The 22,965-nt window shown below is 37.4% G+C and overlaps 1 protein-coding gene across 1 annotated transcript; it reads right to left on the bottom strand.

Moving 5' to 3' along the window:
• Positions 1 to 471: 471 nt before the first annotated feature.
• On the bottom strand, positions 472 to 22,930 carry SLC25A40 (solute carrier family 25 member 40). The gene is made up of 11 exons (XM_050891871.1): positions 22,901 to 22,930; positions 21,451 to 21,569; positions 19,348 to 19,407; positions 18,059 to 18,165; positions 15,983 to 16,050; positions 13,504 to 13,628; positions 12,010 to 12,183; positions 9,721 to 9,830; positions 9,317 to 9,398; positions 7,185 to 7,265; positions 472 to 829 (listed from the first exon to the last, which is right to left on the bottom strand). The coding sequence occupies exons 2-11, from the start codon at positions 21,542 to 21,544 to the stop codon at positions 714 to 716; spliced, it is 1,017 nt and encodes a 338-aa protein (XP_050747828.1). The 5' UTR covers positions 21,545 to 21,569; positions 22,901 to 22,930; the 3' UTR covers positions 472 to 713.
• Between the last annotated feature and the right edge of the window lie 35 nt (positions 22,931 to 22,965).

The raw sequence follows: 22,965 nt of genomic DNA, 5'->3' as shown, positions 1-22,965 counted from the left end.
CCGCTGCAGCGCCTATCAATGTATGCACCATGCTCTCCGGGATTCTGATGAGCACGATGTACTTCTTCCAGTTTGACCTAAAGCATTTTTCATTTTAAAGAAACCTGAGAAGAAGCCAAAGACTATTTTATAACATGCATTTACACAAAATATAGAGCTGCAAATAACAAACATGCACAGACTTAAACATGTATTAAGCAAGAATGAATAAACATTTATTGAATTCGTTCTGTATCAACCTCCTTATGGAGGAATAATCATATCATACAATTGGAAGCCCAAAACATTTTCTAAACATCATTTTAAATACCCAACAAAAATGTTTAGTCAGCCTGAAAATTAACACAGCGGCAGTGGTTATTCTTCATTGCTCTGTCCAGCCTCAAATTTTTCCCCTTTTAATCATCACTGAAGAACAGTCAGAGCACCTTCCCCAACACCCCCCCCCCCCCTTCTCCTTTCTTTCTTTTTTCTCTCTAGCTGCAAGAGAAGTCACAAAATCTTCAATGGTAGTTTAAGGGTCATATGTATTTTCTTAGTCTTAAGAAAAAAGTTGATTTATCCTTTGTGAAGCAGTTAAAAATGAAGTTGTATTTAGTTACCAAATGTAATGGCAGAAATTCACTGGGAATTCTAGAAAACGCCTTGACAGATTCAAATTTGGCACAACTTTCACCATATATTTTGACTTCATACAATCGGATGAAGGAAAATTAAGGACGTTGGTTCATTTTCTCATTTAAATGAGAAAAGAAAGACTTTCCGTATTCATATGTGCTGATCATTATGGCACAAGCAGGAGCAACTTTAAACAGCCGTGGAATAATACCTGCCCGGAAGAGAAAGGAAAGTATTCGCTATCATTTGTTTTCAGACTGAAGTGCTGTAGTACTTACTATTTAGTGGTCATAATATATTGATGCCATAGTAGATCAGTGTAGAACTGGGATTCTACCCATCCAAAATACTAAAATTACTGGCTGTAGGTATAACCACTGTAATAATCTTATGTACTCACCTATGACATCCTGTGTGGCCTGCTGTCGTGGTTTAACCCCAGCCAGCAACCAAGCACCACGCAGCCGCTTCCCCCTCCCCCCTCCCAGTGGGGTGGGGAGGAAGGATCGCAAAAAAAAGGTAAAACTCATGAGTTAAGAACAGTTTAATAACTAAAGTAAAATAAAATATAATACTACAAATAGCAATAATATAGTAATAATAATAATTGTAATGAAAAGGAATATAACAAAAAAAGAGAGAGAAATAAAACCCAGGAAAAGACAAGTGATGCACAATGCAATTGCTCACCACCTGCTCACCGATGCCCGAGCAGCGATCCACCCCTCCTGGCCAACTCCCCCCTGTTTATATACTGGGCGTGATGTTCCATGGTATGGAATACCCCTTTGGCTAGTTCAGGTCAGCTGCCCCGGCTGTGCTCCCTCCCAGCTTCTTGCACACCTGCTTGCTGGCAGAGCATGGGAAACTGAAAAGTCCTTGGCTTAAGATAAGCGCTACTTAGCAACAACTAAAACATCAGCGTGTTATCAACAGTATTCTCACACTAAATCCAAAACACAGCACTGTACCAGCTACTAAGAAGAAAGTTAACTCTGTCCCAGCCGAAACCAAGACACCTGCCTGCCGCAAGTCCATTGTGTCTCTGCCCCTTCTGTCTCTCCACGGAGGTGGAGCGCCTTGACCTGCAGGGCTACTTTGCTCCAGCACAGAAGAGGTGGCCCTGGGAGCAGACTGTGTGCCCTCCCCTAAGTGTCAGCGCAATCTTGCTGCTCATGTGGGACAAGCAGAGGCTTGTGTCCTCTCAGGTGGGACAAGAACAGGTTCAGGAAGCCCTGAACCCTGAAATGGATAAAGTCAGGGAGGAAAGGGGTCAAGTACTGTGCTGGGCTGTACCCTCTGCCATAGGTATGTGTCTCAGCCTTTCAAGCCAACTGTTAAGTAAAATGTGTGATTCCCCTGCCGCTGTCTTCTAAGACCTACAGCACCTTTACTAAAATGGAAGGATCCTGGTCACATGTACAAACGAGAGAATTTAGGTGTTAAATGTCTCCCATTCCAATCAACTGTGATCTTGTCCGTGGAGTTTAGAAAGTGATTCAGTTTACCTAGAGGTAGGAAAATAAAATCCACTTGTCTACACACAGCCATCTACTTCCACTTGAAACGCAAAGACATCTGCATGGACTAGCACAGATGATGCATGACCTATGGAAAACTTGTGTCCCTTTGGAACAGTAGCAAGAAGCTAGGCAGAATACCCCCAGTCATCTCACCTACGTGTGGGCGACTGAACTGAGATAGTTGCTGATCAAGAGAAGGTCTCTACACTCTGTTATTCACGTGTCAAGACCTAAATGTAGGTATCCTAATCTATGAACTAAATTCCACCCAAAATGTCTAATAATATTGATACTTTGTGGTGTCTTGCATTCTGCTGGCATCAGTGCTCTGAAATGTGCAAATCCTGTTACCCAGCTATGTCATCACTGTACAGCAAATAAAGCAATTTAATCTCTTTCAGTGAACACAAACAAGTCTTGCAAGTCTTCAACCAACTGTAGCCATTCACACAAGGAACCCCAATGAACCAATGCAGTGCTGTCAAGGCTGGTAAGTATCCTGGGTTTGGAATGTCTCTTGCAGTTGTTCATTTAAGTATGAACTACTACAGGCTTTTATCTCAGTATCATTTTAATCTCAATATCTTGTCATTTCCTCCTTAGGCTGCCAGAGTCACACATGACAACACGTGTGCATTACAAAGGACTTCCGTGCATGGCAACAACAGAGTATTGCCCTAGCCATTCAACAGAAGAGGACAACAGCAGCCTCACCCATCAGGTAGACTTGCTGAAGACAGAAAGACATGGGAATCTCTTCCCCTACAGCCTGGGAGAAGGGCATGGGGGGAGCTGAACAAGTACCGGGGAAGTAAGAAGGCTTAGGGAGATGAGCATCCTGAGCTGGACACACAGGAAGTCAAGAGCGCTTTGTGACTATGAGCATTTTATATACATTCAAGGTTGAATTTTCGATCTCCAGTTGCCATACATAGAAAGGAGGATATTCAAAAGCAAAACACATTAAAACCAGTTTAGTTAAGAAGTGATACTGTTTTAGTCTGGTGATACTTGGGCTAGTAAATTATTGATAGAACTACCTGAATGTACATATTCAACAAAGGCAAAGCTTCACTCCCAAGTAAAGATTTGCTTTTGTTTAATGAATGATAGTAGTTTGTCACAAAAATATATGAACCAGTAATCAGAATTCTTGAGGATGTGTCATCAGTTTGAACATTCACACTGTGAATATCCATTTGCACTGTCATGTGAGGCTGGAAACTCTTATTCTCTCAGTTCCTGTCACATGTGGCAGCAATCCCAGACTGCCTTTGTCCATACTGAGGTACACAGAGTGGGAAATGCCTAGCACCACCTGAGTTTCCTCTTAATTCCCACTCAGCCACAATACAGGAAAGGGAGAGAAGGTAGATAGTGAGTGCACTTGTGGATGACAGGTCTCAAAGAACTCCATGAACTCCTAATCACAGCACAGCATACATGTGCACTCCCAAAACGTAACACAGTAACCTCCATATTCATATTTACTTGGATATGAATCGTGGACTGAGCAGTGTGAAGCAAAAATTATAAGCATTCACCATGAAATGCATTTCTTCGAATGGTGGAAGAATGTTTAGTTATAGGTAGGTTGGAGGAACTAGGAACCTCATACCAAGCCATCATCCAGGAAAAACCCCCTCTGTTTCATTTGAAATGGGCTGAAATGACTGCAGACATCTTGCTAAACACTCTGATGTTTATTAAGACAAACTTGATAATGGTGATGAACCATGGTGAAGCACAAGTATTTTGGAAGGCAAGACATAAAATATGACTTTCTGTAAGGTACAAAAGTAAACATCTAGAAGAGCCAAAGGAACGTACCAGCGTCTTTCTCAAATGGCTCTGTAGTCACCATACTACTGCTCTTGAACCCGTGGATGAAAACTTTCAGCCTCCCCCATTCAAATTGGGCCCCAACACCCCCATTCCTCTATGAAATAATGAAGCATAGACAAATCTACTGTAAAAATGCCCTCCATTCAGAACACAAGCATTTCCACTTGAAGTAGACTTTCAGAGAAAGAAGAAATAATGTATGGAGAGATTGAAAAGGGACAAATTATAATATGATGTAGAGTTCTTTGTGTCTCAAGAACTCAAGATATCTGCTGTGATGCTTAGTAAGTTGTAGGGATCTACTCTAATGTAAAAGAGAAAGAAATGAGAAGAGAAAGAGGGAATTGCAACCATCAGAAGAATAATAGGCACCTTCCAATGGCATCTTCAGGACTGCTGACAGAAAGTTCGTAGCTCCATGGAAGAGATGTTAACAGCTGTAGTCTGATACTGTTACTGCTCTAGACAGAAGTTTGAGAAGGGTTCTGGTCTAAGGCTCTGCTTTGCTACAGAGCTGCAATATTGTATTTCTTGAGGGACAGTAGATACAATACCAAATGTTCTAAAAATTGTACAAAAATCTTTAAGAAGTGAAGACTTGATAAATTTTTTATTTCAATAATGTTCTTACAGAAAGGCAAATTTTCTACTAAAACCTGAATTCCTCAGGCATGCTGAGCTTTACAGCCAAGAAGACCTTCCCATTAGGACGGCAATGCTTGTTCCAGCTCCATCTTGCAGATTGTCCTAAAAACTAGTTGGGCCCACAGTAGTTCACCACAAAGTTCTCCCAGGGTACAGAGACATTCAGTCTAGTTATTGGAGAAGTTCCTGTGCATGTGGGGTAAAGAGTATCTGGTAGCTGCAGAGAGGAAATGAGGGTGGGGAGAGCAGCATATAGCCAAACAATCAAAGTGCTTTTGGTTTTAGTTACCAGATTGGTAACTAGAAACACAAGTTGCCTTCTATGGCTACTTAGGACACAATGGATGAGAATGCAAGAACTCCAAGTTCTGGGAAACTCAATCTTTTCTTCCTGTTTTGCTTGACAGAGCATGCCAAGTAGAAACCTCTGACAGAAGTCTAGCAGGATCCATGATAGCTGCTGCCAAATATCTACAAATCTGTGAAAAAATGTCCATGTCGTTCTCCAAGAGAATATTCTGGGATCTGGCTAAATCCACCATGAATTCCTGAAAGGACTGGTGATTATCTCAGAAGGGAGTCAATCCTTTTTGGTAACTACAGAAGTGGAACATTCCCTGAAAGATCTTAAGAATTAAAAGAAATCCTCAGTTTCAGGATGAGGTAACAGTGAGGGACTTTTGCTCCAATGCTGGAATGTCATTCTTCTTGTCTCATGTCACACTTGGCAGCTCACAAAGTCCCTGTTCTGGCCAGGGCAGTTTGGTTATGCAGTGGAAAAGACACTCACAAGTCTCATGAGGTCTCAGGAGCCTCTATGATCACTCCTTGATGCCAGAAAGTCCTCTTACAATTGAGCCATAATGATGAAAATAAGGAAGAATAATACTTCCTGCTGGTCCTCTCAGGAAAATGGCCAGCTTCGTTGCTGGAGGTTTTGAGTTAGTACCAAGAATTAGGTCATATGATTAGGTAGGGCTCACTGGTTTCAGAGAGTTGCCAGGATTTGAAAAAGACACCAGAAGGTATTCCTGGGGGTTTCTTCCCTGTTCCATAAATATGCGGGGTTTAAATGGCCAAGACATCTTACGATGGTCAGGGATACATCTGTGCTGGTCAGCAGTAGAAATAACTACTGCACATAGTTCAGGGCTAAAAAGTGATCTTTGCCAAAGCTATCAAAAAGACTAAAAGACAGTCTTTGAGACAGTCCATGCAAGAAGAAAAATAAAATACATCAAGGAATTACACAGCTAAATGGGGTCTTAACAGTGACATTCTGTCTTACTGAATGGCTCAGAGGAACTGAGACAACACCAGCCAAATACTAAACTATGTACTGATGTGCTGAACACTGGACACAGCTGCGCAGCAATGGTCCCTCGATAGGTTCTGTGAGGGTAAGAAAGTCATGAAAGATGTGTACCCTTGTGTGTACACACATGAGATGACATACAAGTAAAATTTAAAAATTCTTTGACTCACTCAGAACTCATTAAATTGTCAAGATTGCATTTCTCCATCTGTTTAAAATATAAAAATTTAACAAAGGTTTGAAATAATGTTTCTAGTTTGATAGAAAATTTAAAGGAAAAAATTCTTGGGGAATAGTTGTTGCATAACCTTGAATGTCTCAAATGTTAAACAGTATTCAACATAATTACTCCCATCTAACAAACAAACAAATACTAATATAATTGCCATATCTTCCCATCCTCTGTAAAAAACTGCATCGAAGTCCACCTTAAAATGACTGCATCATAGGATAGATGGGATCTGTCCTGGGCCCAGTATCCCACAGGCCAGTAACAGTATTTTATTATGTGAATTCTACTTCAAAATATCTATTCCATACTCAGACTTCTTGGGTTCTCAATAATGCATCTTCTTCAAAGACTAAGAAGGGAGACAGAAAAATACCACTGAAGCTTAAGCTCTGTTTCTGAGACAGCAAGAACCAAAAAAGTTGAGTATAGAAACTACTATGAGATGAAGAACAAAAATTAGGATGGCTATTCCTAAATATAGGTGCTGCAACAGTACTGACTGTTTTGAAATTTTTAGCACTGGACGAAAAACTGCATCTAAGAAACTTTCTCAGTCTAGAAACACCTCCATACTGTAGCTTCCAAACCTACTGTCCATTAAATTTCCTTTGTACCAATTCTTTCTGAAAAACCCAAGCATTACAGTTTAAGAAATCAACAAATTATTTACATTTGAAAGAAACTATTTCCTGAACTGAACGTTTTCCCACCATTTTTAATTGCCAATACAACCACATGTGTCAAGCCCAATCTCTCTATTTTTTAAATAAATCATGTCCATGTTGGACAGCTGTAGCTTAGTAACTTGTGAAGAGCTTACCAAAATTCTCTCTGGATGTATGCATGTCTGTTGCTTTATATATGCAAACTATTCCGTAACTGAGAGTGTTCACGGAGATGGAAATATTATATAATTTATGCATGTTAACATCTGTAATCACTTGTTAGTGATTAAAAAACTTTCTCTCTAGTTTGAGTCTTTTTAGAAAGATATCAAAAGATTTACCAGCAAATAATCCAGTAATCCCATTTTTAGCGACAATTTTCCTCATAACTGCCCAGGTTGATGTACAGTCCCTCTGTGGAACTCAATAGAGTACAAGAAAACAGTGAATTAAGCAATATACACAATGCCACAGAAAAGGTTTTTTAGAAATCAGACAGTCACTTCAGATGTAATTATTAGGTTTAATTAATTTTATGTTAATTTTATCCATACTATTTATACAGGATGTTAAATACATACAGTATGCAAATTCATACAATACTCAAATTAAAATAGCATGACATGGAAAAACCTGTAGTAACGCCTGGAGTAAGATATATGAACAGAGACAATAATCCTTGCTGGAGTAACTGATATAGTTGAAAAAAGTCAACTAGCTTGCAAATGAGCCAGTCCCTCTCCACGTCACTTTATATATGCAGCTAAAAGATCATCACAATTCAGATTTTTAATCAAGAACTTTACGGTAAACTGAATCTAAATGTAAGTTTTGAGAATTGATATCGTAAGAATGACGCATAAGAATGAATATAATAATTAAGCTAGGACACTACACCTTACGTCTAAGTTTACAAAAATCAAATTCCCCCAAAATGTGTAAGTTAGTTTAAGAAAGTATAGGTCTATGAGATATGGATCGCAGTCTCTTGTAGAGCTAACTCAGATACCATAAGCAACATAACTGCAGCAGCATCAAGAAGCAATCTGCATTGCAGACATATGCAACTGTTTTAAATGGAGGAATTTTTTGGTGCTATTTCACTCTGCACATGCGGTTTTCATTGATCTGTAATATGAAAGTGGCTAAGAAATTTTTTTCTAGATTGAAGTTAAAATGATTTCATAGAATACATTCAGCAGGAACACCGTACAGCATCTGGAAGCCACAAAATATTTTTGCAGCCACAGAGAGACAATATGTAGATGCATAGTCAGTGTCCAACTCTAACAGCAACTGGATTTAGAAAGAATTAAACTAGTACACATTATAGAGAACCATAATGAAACTTTAAATGTATATATTAATCTAGTTAATATCAGCCTAATAAATATATGGCAGCTACCTGTGCTTCAAAGTGGTGTTAGCAATGAATTCTTACATTCATCAGCACAAGGGAGGAATTGAAACACAGAAACTATTTATATTTAAAGTTTTTTTGATCTTTGTTTGTTCTGCAATGAAACATAAACATGTTTTTTCAAGAACGATACCAGAAAAAAAAAATTTACCTGAGAGAATGAAACCTCATGCCAAAAAGCGAGCACTAAGTTTTCATAACAGCTTTCTGAACTAGGGCCTTCAAATTAGTTTCTAAGCAGAAACTGTTTGGGTACTCAGCCTTTTTACTGGTCTGTAATCTTAAAGCCATGATCTAACATTTATTTAAGTCAATGAAAGTTCCTCACTGGTCCAGGCCCCAAGCAATGGAAAAAAAAATTTTTAGATACAACTTGAATTTGTAAAAAACGCAGTGGTGCTCTATGTCACGCAGAACAAAAAAGAAACTTCCTTCCTCTTTCATCCTTTAAAGCTGTTAGGATATTCACTAATATGCCCTCAAAAATAATTTCTTTGAAATCACACAAAAAGAAGGTAAAAAATACACAACACGGTGCTTTCTCTCTCTAGACTAATATTTAACAAAAGACTATCGTTATGAAGGAGCAAGTGGTAGTGAATGTGAAAACATTTTATCATGTTATTTTTATCAACTCAAAAGTCTTTTTCAACAGATCACTGTTCACTTGAACGTTTTGTAAGAAATTAATTTTTTGCCTATTTAAATATAACTTAAATGTATACAAATTGGCAATTAGTCTGCCTAAATGTAATTGCTCTGGATTTTTTTTGTTTCTATTTTATACCATCTTATTAACCTAAATGGTACTGAACTCACACCTTTTCCCTCCTCCTTGCCATTAATGAAATATTGTATTTATCCTAGGAGATAAAAAATATCCTATGAGATGTTACAATTTGGAGAAGAAAAAAGGCCTTAGTGATAGAATTTTTAGATAAACTTTAGAAGAGACAAATATTGAAAATTCCTACCAAAAGTCTATATACTCAAACACCAGGTTTTATTTTTCCAAACATTATGGTTTTTTTTTTCTCCTTACCAGCAACTTACTTTTTAAGGTCTCAGTCTCCCAAAGTTCAGTCTGCCTATGTGTTTTCACTACATCAAATGGCAGAGTTATGACAGCTGCAATCTATCAGGAAAAGAAATGAGTTTTAATGTTAGAGCACAAACAATTAAAATTTAATTAAAATTTTTAAATTAAAGTGCACACAATTTAAAACTAGATTTGATATTCCAAGCGCCTGATATTATTAAAAGTCTTGTATTTCAGAACACTGTAATTTATTCAGATATACGTAATCACCTTGAATGCCAGGCCATGTGTATTTAAAGTAGATGCACGCCAAAACATACACCATTTCTGAGAGAATCATATAAAATCATACCTCTTTTAAATAGTTTATTAGTGATAATACTAAAGAGTAGTACTAGAAACAAAAATATATACTTACAGAGCCAGATGCTGCTCCTGAAGTAAAAGCAATAAAAAATGTTGGTTCATGTGCACCAACTTCCTCGCACATCATCTTCTTGAAACGTTCATAATTATACCAGTACATCGCTACGGTTATAAAAAAATAAACTTGCATTACAACACATTTGTATGTCAAATACAGAAATTCTTTTATCAAGTACAGACGTAAGAATTCTACTGTGGCAACAGGAGCAAAAAGAAACAAGAGCTGAAAGCAAAATAAAAAGTGTTCTCCGTGATGATCCATGGACAGACTGCCTTGTTCCCCTTATCTCCATATTCCAAATTTCTTCATATGATACAGATTAGCCCAATCATTTTGTCATTCCCATAAAGTAACCCCTACCTTAATACAGTCTAACCCAAGCACTACAAAACTCACATAACTGATTTTTTAAAATTCAATTTAACATAAATCAAAATGTAGGCTTCTAATTATTTGCTATGTTTTCAGGCATATTTCACACATTTCAGATCTCACTAGTTCTACAAAAACGTGTTTCATACAAAATGAAACGTTGCTCAGGACTACCTCATACTCTTCTGAGGGACAGGGTGTAAAATTTAATTCTGAGAGAACCAAGAAATACAATTTTGCTCTCTGGAATTACTAAGGGGGGAATGCCTCTGTGAGGACCGTCAAAGGCAAGTCTGATGAACAACTTTTAGGAATAACATCTGTTTCTGTTTTCGTCTGCTGAACTAAACTGCACTTTCTGCATTCTAACTAAAACACTTTAAACTATATGCTACTGGGCTGAATTATAGAGTGATTGCTTGTGGCAGCTGGTCAAATAAATACTTCAAGTGACAGCTGCATATCCTGAAAGATAACTGTGCCTCATTCAGCACTGAGTTCTGGAGGTTGTGCCAGCAGAAAAATATCAAAGTATTTTCTTGCCATGAAGACTGCCAGCACATATGCCTGGCCTCCAACATTTTGCAAAAGAAAATGTAGGCAGTATCTCAGAAGGCATTCTCAAGGTTTGAGGAAAAGGCACTATTGAAATGTACAAACCCCTAATTTAATATAAATTATCTAAATCCAAAACTTTGCTTAAGCACCTGCAGCACTCCCTTCCCTGTATACCTTTTACGTTTATATTCTCTGCAACACTGCTTAAAGAATGACTCAAGTGTTATTGTTAACCCAATTCTTGTGCTTATAAACATTCACAGCTTAAGTTTTATTCAGTCTAGCTAGCCTCCCAAGGAACTTGATGTGCTTGAAGCACATCATTCACACTTGGGCTAGTAACACAGTGGGATTCTAATCACCCTGTGCTGCTTGAGTCATGCTGTGCTGCTTGACTGTTTTCACAGGGGAGCTGCTTTCTCAATACAAATTGTTACACTGATTTTAATTCCTCTTGAAAGAGCTAACTTGAGCTAACTGCAGCAAAGGCGCAGACTGTGCTGTAACAATACCAGAAACCATGATGCTGTTGGGGCATCATTCAAACAGAAGAGCTAAGACTGAAGGTATTAAGGGAGCACATCTTAACTGCATAGAGTATTTATAAGGAAAAAATAATCAGGAAACACATTTGGAAAAGGCATTAAGCAGCATTAAACACCCTTAGCTTTATATAATCAGAGTTTTGTGGCATTTAATTTTGGGGTTTTTTTTTACATACATTTTCCTTTACTCATGCATCTAATTGCCTGCTGACTTCTGGCTCTTTAACAATAGTCCTTAACCTATAAGGCAGTAGCTGCCTGTTAACCTATGCCTCTACCTTTCCAGTACCCCATGATGCCTACAAAGTACTGGGCACAGACAAGTGCCCAACAGCTGTGAAGTGAATGCCAGAGCAGTGTGGAGACTGACTTAAAATCAACAAGGATGTTTTGGACCAGTGGAGGAACAGCAGGCATGGACGCAAGAATCTGAAAAGGGCTGAGAAGAACACACAGACATCACTAAAATTTTTGCCAAGCATAAGCTAATTTTTTGCCAAGGAAGGTTAGACCAGATGATCCTTGAGGTCCCTTCTAACCTGGTATTCTATGATCCTAAAGATGAGAAGAAACAGAAAGGGAATGTAACAATTAACCCTAGCTGGTATCCACAAACAAAATGGGGAAAAAAAAATCAGGTCCTCAAAGAATTTATAAATAAAAACACTCAAAAGAGAACAAGTAAAACTCAGTCATTCTTAAAGCTAACCATTAAAATTACCTAAAAACACAGAAAAAAACCTGAGAGTTATGCATAAACAGATCTTCTGACATAACACAAACTTGCACAGAAAATAAACCCTACCTGAGAAAGGTACATCTCTCAGAACAGTAGAACTCCAGCCCCTCCACAGGGAAAACCATCCGTCTGTAGCCACTTTACTGCTAACGCACACGTACAGTTGCTTGTAGGACAACTTGTGATACTGCATTCTAGTTCTGATCAGCTCCAGGGGACTCACTACAGTAACTGAACCAACTGCAAATGAGAAAAATGTGGGCTTTTTCTAAAATCAACATTTACGAGTAATATTTCCTGAACATTAAAGTCAGGTCTCGCCTTGCTTTATGTATTTGATTTCTTTCAACTCTCCCATTTGCCTTGAAATAATTCCCAAAATAAGTTTCCTTTCAAGATAAGAATACCACATCTATTCACAGTACCTAAACTTTCTGGGCACACAAGCTACCTACCTTTTTTTCAATACTGGCATGTTGTAAGCCATGTAACATGTTAAGAATCCTCATTTTCAGATCTATTACATAAATAGGCTGAAAATTTCAAGTACTTACAAAGATTACTTTTCAATAATTACCATTTTTAAGTGTAACTTGAAGAAAGTGAGCTTGGGGTTTGGTTTGGGTTTTTTTGTTTAGGACAAAATTTATGATTCGAGATCAAGCTTTTATTGATTTCTATGCATCTTTGCCATTCTTATTTTAAACTATGAAGAATATTTAGCAGGTAATCTGTATCTGATAAAGTATCAGATTGTATGTATCTGTATCTGATTGTATGTATCATGTATCTCTTGCATCTCGTGGAAAGATCAGTAAGTCACCACTCACTAACAAGCTCCTATCACACACATAACAGACTCTTAACAATTTTACTTTTCTCCTGTTGCTAGGATAAGGTTTCTTTGACATGTGAATTTAAAATCTGGAGCAGCCTAATAAGAACAATTTGCCACATCACTGCAGAATAACAATTATTTTTCTGCTAGTCTTCCAGTCCCCCTCATAGTTGTCAGAAGTAGAATATGGAACTACATTCTCAGAGTCTTCTAAGAAAGCCCCAGAATATGACCTAAGCTACTTCTACAAAAATAGATGAGGAAAAGGATAAACAAAAGTAAGAAAATATAAAAAGAAATTCAGTCCCTTTATATCATACAGCAGTAAACCCAGTACAAGTCCAATTTTATTTTTCCTTGTAATTAGCTGTGTAGCTTCCGTTATAGAAAATAATTTGTTTGTTATCAGATTCACCACAGAACAGACTTAAATTAAACTGTCCTTGGCAGAAGACTAGAACTATAAAATTTTGAACAAATTCCAAACATAGTGAAGGTGTAACAGCAAAAAAAAAATCACATTATTCCAGGTTAGAGCATTATGTTGCCCAAGAAATACTGGGTAATTACAGTATTCCTTCCTATGCCCAGCTCCACGTAATATTATCCCTCATTTAAAGCCACAGCAAATTTACTTTAAAAACAAAACAACAAAACAAAGCCAAGAAAACAGCATACAGGTATTTTATTTCAGTTTTCTCTTTAAACAGATGATAACTTACATCTGCTTAAGGTACCTGCAAGAACTGGAATGTGTTCATCATCCTTTCCTAGTCTAGATTTCAGAGCTTCACTCAGTTGGTCATAGCAGGTAAAATAGATTACCGTGGTAGGAACTGCCATTATGCTAAAATATAAGAGAGGGAATCTAAATTAATACAAGGAAAGCAGGAGCATAAAGTCAACCATCTTGTATGGATATTTTGCTTAAACAAGGAAAAGTTAAATCTCCAGCTGTGTGTTGTTATGGATGAAGAAAAAGCATTAATCCCATGGCTTTGATTCACTGCCTCTAGTTCAGAGTTTCAAATTCACAGATTTCCCAGTTTTCTAGTTTTTAATTTCATTAGGAAAAACTATAAGTAAAATGATAGTGGATTGTCGTGGTTTTAACCCCAGCCAGCAACTAAGCACCACGCACCTGCTCACCCCTCCCCCCTCCCAGTGGGGTGGGGAGGAGAATCGGGAAAAAAACCCATAAAACTTGTGCATTGAGATAAGAACAGTTTAATAACTAAAGTAAAATAAAATATAATACTAACTAATAATAGTAAAAATATTATTATAATAATAATTGTAATGAAAAGGAATATAACAAAAAAAGAGAGAAATAAAACCCAGGAAAAGACAAGTGATGCACAAGGCGATTGCTCACCACCTGCTCACCGATGCCCGAGCAGCGATCCACCCCTCCTGGCCAACTCCCCCCTGTTTATATACTGGGCGTGACGTTCTATGGTATGGAATATCCCTTTGGCTAGTTCGGGTCAGCTGCCCCGGCTGTGCTCCCTCCCAGCTTCTTGCACACCTGCTTGCTGGCAGAGCATGGGAAACTGAAAAGTCCTTGGCTTAAGAGAAGCGCTACTTAGCAACAACTAAAACATCAGCGTGTTATCAACAGTATTCTCACACTAAATCCAAAACACAGCACTGTACGAGCTACTAAGAAGAAAATTAACTCTATCCCGTCCGAAACCAGAACATATCTCAGTCAAAATGTATTTCATATCAGCTTCAGAATTGTTTTGATAAAGGAGTGGAATTGAAAGATCTGAATATGAAGCAAGCAAATAAAACATTATGGAAGCAGCTACTAACCTTAAATTTTTATTCATTTAACAATTGGAGAGTATTTTCTCTATCTTAATCAACACTTATGATTCTCATTACTTGAAAGACAATGTGGAATGAGTAAATACAAGCTTCTTCCATTCCAGCAAAGTACAGACTATAACAAAAACAGCTAGATCTATAATCATTCCGTGTAGGGGTAAAGCACCATATTTTACTATAAAATGGCAATTATATTTCTGTGTTATGTCTGTGCCAATACAGCACATACCACCATTACCAAAAAACAGTGAAGACTGTTATGCTTGGAAAACCAACAAGTCATAGTTTAGATCTTCTTTTAAAAACTGTGTACCTCTCTCCAGTCAAGAAGCTAGTTCTTCTCTGCAGGAGTACAGAACACATGTTGAAGAAAAAACTCTGTCATGGCTGAAATACAGACCTCTTAGTTCAGTTAGATCCTAAAGGTTTATATTTCGAAATTGCCACATGCTGCAGGTTAAATAACAAGGCCTGAGCTCCACCATGCTTTGCTTTTTTGTGCCTATATACTGAGCACTGTGTGCAAATCAAAAGTGTACCAGTGCTTTCCCACTGGGCTCTTTGACTTGGAACAAGAGAACTGTAACATAACACTTTATGTCTTACAAGATACAACTTTAATATACATGTTAGATTTGACCACTTTCTCAGATTGTTTATGGAGGAGGACATAATTACAGAGGTCTTAATTACTATCCATACTAGGTTAATATGAATAACAAGATAAAACAGATTGGTGGTGTTTAGCCTAAAGAGGAGACCACGAGGAGATCAGATAACAGTGTTTAAATATGTAAACTGCTCTTGTGGAGAGAAAAGGAATGATCTGCTTTCCATGACAAAGTTGTATAGGATAAAAACCAATAAAGTTCTTTGGAATAAAGAAGATTCTAGTTAGATGTTTAAAAAAAAATTAAGTCAGGGTAATGAGGTGCAACACTAGAGTGTCTGTGGAAACAGCTGTGTTGCTTATTGCAAGTCATTAGTAACAAGCTAGGATAGTAAATATTGATCAAAGACTAGCATTCTCTAACAATCACGTTTGACCCTATGATTTGATGATGCTATCACAGGGACGGTTACAGTAAGGATACCACCTCTAAAAGGCAGAATGAAATCTGATATTCCTGCTTAACGACTGAGAATGTATCAAAGAAGTTGCAAGGAGAAATCTCAAGATCTGGCAGAAATTATACTGTCTTTAGATGTTTCTGGTCGAACTGATTACATCATTATCTGTAACTTCAGAATTTACCAATTTTTTTTAAATCACTTAGAAATAAACATATTCATTTGTCTAAATAATGGAGTAATTTTTTTAACAATAATTAATAACATGTTACCAAAAAAAAAGAACATTCAGCTTACAGTGTTGGGGGAAGTCCACTCCACAACGATTTAATTCCCTCTATTTGAATAATTTTCACAAATGCATCCTAGGAATATAACCAGGCAAATAACAATAATTAGTTACAAAGATTTTGTACTCAGTAATATATTTTAGCTGGCAGAACACAAAATTAATGTATTAAAAATGTATGTTTCTAAAATGGCTTATCATTCTAAGATCCCAATTTTGTAATTGCTAACGCTAGCTATCATATTTAATCACATAAATAGTTCCACTGAGCTGAACAGAAATATTTGTGTTTGAAATTAAGAATTTCCTTCCATCTTTAAAGGACCAAAGTAGTAAGTTTTTATCAGTAACTGACAGCCCTGTGAATAAGTTATTTTCAGAACTAATACAGCATTTGTGGAAACTTCCCCAAAATAATCCACTAAAATATTTTTTTAATACATAGCAAAAGTTCTAGGCATGAAATAGCAATTAACTCTCAATGATTATTCAATACTTGCTTTCTCTGACAACAATGTGACGACATATGTTCAATGTATATACACTATACTATATACTTGGAAGCTTACAATTAATATCACAGCTGTCTCATATATTCCCAGACCACTGACAGCAGAGGAACACTAAACCTTGAAGATCATTCAACTGAAATCACCATCAAAAAGACAAACTCCCTAATATTAGGATACCTAATTTTCTTAAACACTGGGGGGAAGAGGTTGAGATTTGATGGATTAGAATATGCTTAAGACCAGACATTATCACAGGGCCTCAAAAGATACAGAGCCTGACAGACCATAAAAAGGACTCACAGGAAGAAAAAGGCAAATAGCTTTAAAGGAGACAGCCCTGATGGACAGATCCCCTGAGGTAAAAAGTTGCATGGGGAAAACAAAGACATGATTTATTAAAACAAACCTGACTTGAAAAAATGGAGCTTTGAGAGGGAGTCCAGAAACTCTAAAAGGTCCTAACATGATTTGACAACAAAGACATTTAAAAGGAAAAAAAAAAAAAAGACAGAAAATGCCATACTAGTATTTTATGTTTTCTCCAAATATATTCTGTACTAATTAGTTTATATGTTTATAATCCAGCTTCAACAAATTTACAATACAGGCAGGTATAGATAAAAGACTGGAGAAAGGACGTAACTAAATCCAATGACTGAACAGCATATTTATATACCTTACTAACTATATGGGCAAATACAGCAAAACATTTATACAGTCCTATCACTGGAAACCCACAATGTCCACCACAATCTTCTTTACTGCACAATTGTCCAGCGCTGTTTTTCAAAAAAATGAAAGGAGAGCCAATGATATGAGAGTCATTCTTCTTTATGAATCACCTTGTCACAGCAAAAATGGACATAAAATCATGTCAATTAGAAAACTAAGTGACTTTCTAAAAATTATATGGTAAAGTTAATTGAAAAATTCAAACTTAGGAAGTTAATAATTTTTAAAAAAAAATAACATTGTAAAACTGCTCAAGAAACCTTTTGCATGAACATTTCATTCTTCCCAGAAATTTAATTCTGAAAAATCCTTGATCACGTGTAATTTAATGGCAGAGTCAAACAAAATCCTGTTTAATGAAGCAGGATCACAGTGTCTGACAGAAAGGCTGCTTCAAGTGTCTGGATAAAATGCTAGTCCTACAAGTTTCAGTGGATCCAGAACTTGACACATAAACTTAACTTTAAAACACTACCTGCGTTGTTAGTTCAGCTCAGGAGCATACTGGGAGATCTGTGGACAGAAGAGCTGTAAGCAGGGACACAAAATCAGTGCCTGCAATCAGCAGCTATTGGCAATATAGCTCAAGTGGGGAAAATACAATAAGTGAGGAGAGCTGTGCAGCTGCCCCCTTGTTCGTCTTAAGGAAGGAATATGTATTTTCTTGTAGAAAGTAGAAGTTATCATTAAGCACCATATAAATCACACAGTGTAACCACACGAACACCCTCTCAAATGATAACAGATTCTACTAGAACTTGAAAAAACCAATAAATTTACAGTATGCTAGTTAAAAATGTTTTCAATGTACAGTTTTATATAAATGTAAAATGTTCTTACCAACGTCCCTTTGAAATGCCCAGTTTTTTTATACCAGGCTTTGCTGTCCCCATTCTCATAAACACATATATGATCCATAAGGCCATTGGAGTATACAAAACACTTTCCTAATAAAATGGTGTGTAAGAATATAGTTAATGCTTGTAAGATTGTTCTTACTCAGCAGCAATTTCTAATTGCATATAATGGCAACACAGATTTATCTCTGGTTAGACACAGAGGGGCAAAATAACCTTGGAAAGTCAATGATGACAAATTAGGTAAAAGGAAAGAGGGAATAAATGTCCTCCTCAGAGTGCCAGACTAAATGAAACTGCCCTCACAGGCTCCAGAAGACGTTTATGTTATACTACCACCTGCTGAAGGCTAAAACCAACACAAGACCTGAACGTCATTATTGTTTGTAACTATGTGAACATCTTTCAGACTTTTAAATCTTTTACTAAGTAGCCTCAGCATCCACATTACAAGTGGGGGTATTATATCTTAGGTTAGACTGTATTTATACTAGACCATCCTCTCTACTTGTTTTTGATTTCTTCTACATCATGTACTTTGAACCTGTTTGATAAAATATTATTGCCATTACAAAAACATACTTTGAGCTTCACATTTTCAGATTTCTGAAGGGTTTAAAATTTACTAAAAAAACAGGATAGAAAGCACAAGTATTTTTCCTGATTTACAGCAAGTGTGACTGCAAATATTCATCTCCACATACAACATGGAACACCAGTCATCTCCTTTCCTTTTAAATCTTATTTATTAATTACAACTAAATAGCAGGAATCATTGGCGTATCTTTGAGTGCACAATGTCTGCATCTATTTAGAACCCAAGTGGCAAGTGACTTAGGTAAGACTTCCTACTCTTTTTCAAAAGTCTCTGGATTCTGGAGGAGATGAACTTTGACATAGCATCCTGATCACATAAGCCCTCTGATTAAATATTTAGTTATTTATGAATAGCTTTTTTTTTTTTAACTCAACTCAGTAATAGTTGTACCTTCTGCCACAATGAAAATACTAAGACAGAAAAAAGCCTGTTTGAAATGGTATATATTTATGGGATTTTTTTTCTACCATGTCTGTTCACTGGCACATTCTTTCCTCAGCAATTTCAGTATATATTGCTGTGTAGCTTTCCCCCCCCCACTTACGCTGAAGAAACAACCATAACTATTGTGAAACAAACGAAAACATTCTGTAGGTCAGCATTATGATAACTATCAGATAAATACAACAGCAAAAAGCAAACTGTCTCCTCCATTACACTACACATTTATTTACCTTTGGAGAATGGATTGCTTTGGGCTTGCAGTCGAGTTTTGATAACATCAAGAGGAGTTACTAAAATGAAACAGAAGTCATTTAGAAACACCCTGCATGCCCTGAAAATGTAGAAGTGTACAGACGCCTTTTCATGAACTTCTACAACTTTTTTTTTTCCCAGAGGGAAAAAAAGAGACCTGTTTTACGATGTTATCAGACAGAGGAAAAAAAGAACTACAAATCCCATATGGTTTGCAAGTGACCATATGTATCTTTTCTAATTTACTAACAGTTGCACAGACAACAAATATTAGAGATACACAAAGCTCATCCACAAACCATTGTGTCATCCTGTCTGAAAGTGCTAAAACTTGTGCTATTATGCTCTGCTGCTAACCTTTTATCAGTGGCATACCACAAGGCATATGCGATCAGATTTTGGCCTCAAGCATGTAAAATATTACAGCATTTTTCATGTGTTTATTCTTTTTCAATAAACTGACCGTAATAGCGACGTTCAAAACGTTAAACTCATGATGTACTTTCCTTCTTTGCTGTGTGTAGACATCTAAAACTTTAGAGTTGTTGAAAAGTAAATGAAGGTTTAGTGCACATTTCATCGCTTCTGCTCCAGCCCTTACAATTATTACAGGCCTAGGCATGCTGAACATTACAGTGGCTGGTCAGCTGGACCAGCCTCTACTGATTATACTGACTGAGGGCTTGATTCAGTTGCCTACATACAAGCAGCTAGTGCCTTCTGAGTCTCTAAGGTATCCAAAATACCTATACAGTTGACAGAAATGACTGTGACAGCTAGAGGCTTAGTCAAATACTCTAACCTGTGTCTCACTGAACACATTCCTATGCACAGGCAACTGACTCACACCTTAGCTCTCTATTGATGCCTCTCAGTTGACTAACAGGAGATTGAATACTTGGCTCACATTTCCATATCTAAATGTAGGGATCTAAATGTGACTCCTGCAGCTCAATTCAGTTGCTTCAAATTTGGCATCTAGTGGCATTTTAGCCACTCACACATATTCTGCCTCGTCTCCCAGCTGCCGCTTCAGAAAGGAGCCGGTCTCCTGTACCTCTTGAGGTCTTGAATACCAACAGCTTACACTGTACTAGAATCTTATGTACACACAGTTGGAATCCATCTTGGGAATTCCACAGGTCTGATGCAGCCTCGCTTGCTACTTTACCTAACATCACAGGGCAGATGGTATAAAGACAGACTAAAAAGACTATGAATTTGACAGGCTCCTGGTAAGATCCTATTTTGTAAAAATTTGGAAATTTTGTGGGGGAAAAATCATGCTTAGAAAATTGCACATTTCCCTGCAATATAATCAGTGTTAAAAGTCAGAACCAAAGGCTAGCTTAAGCCAAAAAGTAACTGAAATACGAAGTATAAGCTAATGAGCTTGGAGAGCTCCAAGGGATATGAAGTGCTGAATTTACCCAACCAATGCCTCCTTGGGTACACGTGGGGAACGAAGTCCTGAGTGAGATGACTGAATATGAAGCAGATGAATTCCACAGACTATCCAGAAGTTTAAAAGCATAACAAAAAGCTATCCTTAAAAGCAATGTTTACGGACAGCCCCCCCCCCAATAAAAGGCTTTGACAGTGTAAGACATCACAGCAGAATAAATTAATGTTACTACTGAAGTGGTAACATGAAGGGGACATCTCACAGGGGCCAGCCTTGCAGGATTTGTGTCTTGTACTGTAAAGCAGACTTTTATTTAAAATCTATTTTTAAGCAGCAGGAAGTATGGAAATTAGTTTTTATTATTATTTTTGTTTCTTGCAGGAAGAAAGCAATTAATTGCTACATCAAGAGGAAAAAAGACATAGAAATGAAAAGTTAATAAAAATTATTCTTATATTCAGAAATGGTTAAAGATTATCAGGGACAGGAAAGACTTCAATTAACCACATTGGTTAAAATACAAAAAAATATGAGAAAACTATTCAAAAACATCCTTGTTGAACATATTAGTGCAAATTTATAAACCATATGTATGCAGACATCATGCTGAGTCAAACTGAAAAGTAATCACTTTGCAAAGATTCTCTCTGTGGCAAGCTTGATAAGTTCGCCTTACCGAATAATGATGTAATTATAGCTCCACAACAAGAGGCTATTGCTTGCTGAATAACAGTTGTTTTATCTAAGTTGCTATCACTCATTTCAGCCATGGCTTTATTCCTGGAGAAGAAAAACCTGTTAAGGAACAGAAAAACATATTGCAAGAGTGTGCTCAAAACTTGCAGAAAAATCAAAGGAAAAATATTTTAAATTTTCCTTAACACATTACGTATAAGCAGCAATAATGTAAATATTAGTTTTCTGCTTGTATACAAGCTTCTCCATAATTTTTTTAGAGTATTTGCATCATATTTTATAAATAATCTAAGTTTTCTAAATGACAATAAATCTTCCAAATCCTTCTTACATGAATTACAATGTTTATATTTTTTGTAAACCACATTAAATATTTAATATGTATTACCTCTTGCTGCAACAAAGGGTTTAGGAGCATGTAAATAATCTGTACAAAGATAAATTCCCTGCCTGCAACCCATAAACTGTAGCATAGCAGAATAATTCATCTAGCCCTCCTCTTGCTTCCGTCACTCCTGTGAGAAAATCCAGAGAGGTCTCCTGGTTGATCCAACAGTCACAGCCTACTAGTGATAACTATATACCCTGGCAAGCTCCTCATGTAATAAACAGTGACTAACTAGTATTAATGCTACCATTAAATATTAATTCCTTGAACAAATCCTTTTGTATGGCTGCATAGGCAAGGCTACAATACCTTAGGAATGTACTCACAGTACATAAAAATAAGGAGCTTATATATTCCCAGTACCTGCATCTAGCCAGGACAGGAGAAAATAATAAAAATAAAAACATTTCAGAATATAAAATCCCCAAATAAAGGTGTATCTTTCAAAATGCATGTTGTGCATAAGGGCAGTTGTAACTTTATTAGTTTACATTGACCTACGCTTTTTATTTGCTCTACAGGAACATTATGTTTTGCTATTTTCACTAAGTTTCAAATAAAAGATAAAGATTAAGCTGCATAAAACAAGATTCGCCTCTCAGATGCTAACAACTACTAATTGGGGGGGGGGGGGGGTTGTCTTTTTTAATATAGTTTTAAACTTATTTTATAAAAACACTACTTTCCAGAACAGCATGTATAATCCGTTTATAAGCAGCGACCGGGTTGTGATCGCCGCAGGCAAAGCCCTGCGCAATAAAAATGCGGGGCATCCTCAGCCAGGCCGCCCAGCCGCTTGTCACAGCCCGCAAGTCCCAGCACAGCCGCAGCTTGTGAAACCGTGCCCCGAGCTGGGCCAGCGACCTGACCTGCCCTTGAGCCAGGGAATGCCCCGGGGAAGGGAGGGAGAGCCTCCGGGGCGGGAGGCGCTGAACCCGGTTAATTCCCCGGCCTGCCAGCACCGCGCCTGCACCGGCGGGAGGCGGCGCCTGCGGGAGGTCGCTGAACCGGGCGGTTGCTCCTCGGAAGGCCAGAACCCCACCTTGCTGGCGCCGGGTGGAGAGACTCTTCCCCGGGATTTCTGCTGAGGAGGGCGCCCACCGGCCC

This window comes from Gymnogyps californianus, chromosome 2 (assembly GCF_018139145.2).
Source record: "Gymnogyps californianus isolate 813 chromosome 2, ASM1813914v2, whole genome shotgun sequence".
In the NCBI taxonomy this organism is placed as follows: Eukaryota; Metazoa; Chordata; class Aves; order Accipitriformes; family Cathartidae; genus Gymnogyps; species Gymnogyps californianus.
The sequence above is the reverse complement of the archived record's forward strand: the minus strand, read 5'-3'. Positions and strand labels throughout refer to the sequence as shown.

What these genes read in the sequence shown, in the direction of transcription:
- SLC25A40 (XM_050891871.1), bottom strand. Translation starts at nt 21,544, where the DNA reads ATGGCTGAAATGAGTGATAGCAACTTAGATAAAACAACTGTTATTCAG. An exon ending in TATAATTACATCATTATTCG is followed by an intron (nt 19,408 to 21,450) that starts GTAAGGCGAACT and finishes GTTTCATTTTAG; the next exon opens with TAACTCCTCTTGATGTTATC. An exon ending in TGCAGGTACCTTAAGCAGAT is followed by an intron (nt 12,184 to 13,503) that starts GTAAGTTATCAT and finishes TCTCATTTGCAG; the next exon opens with TTGGTTCAGTTACTGTAGTG.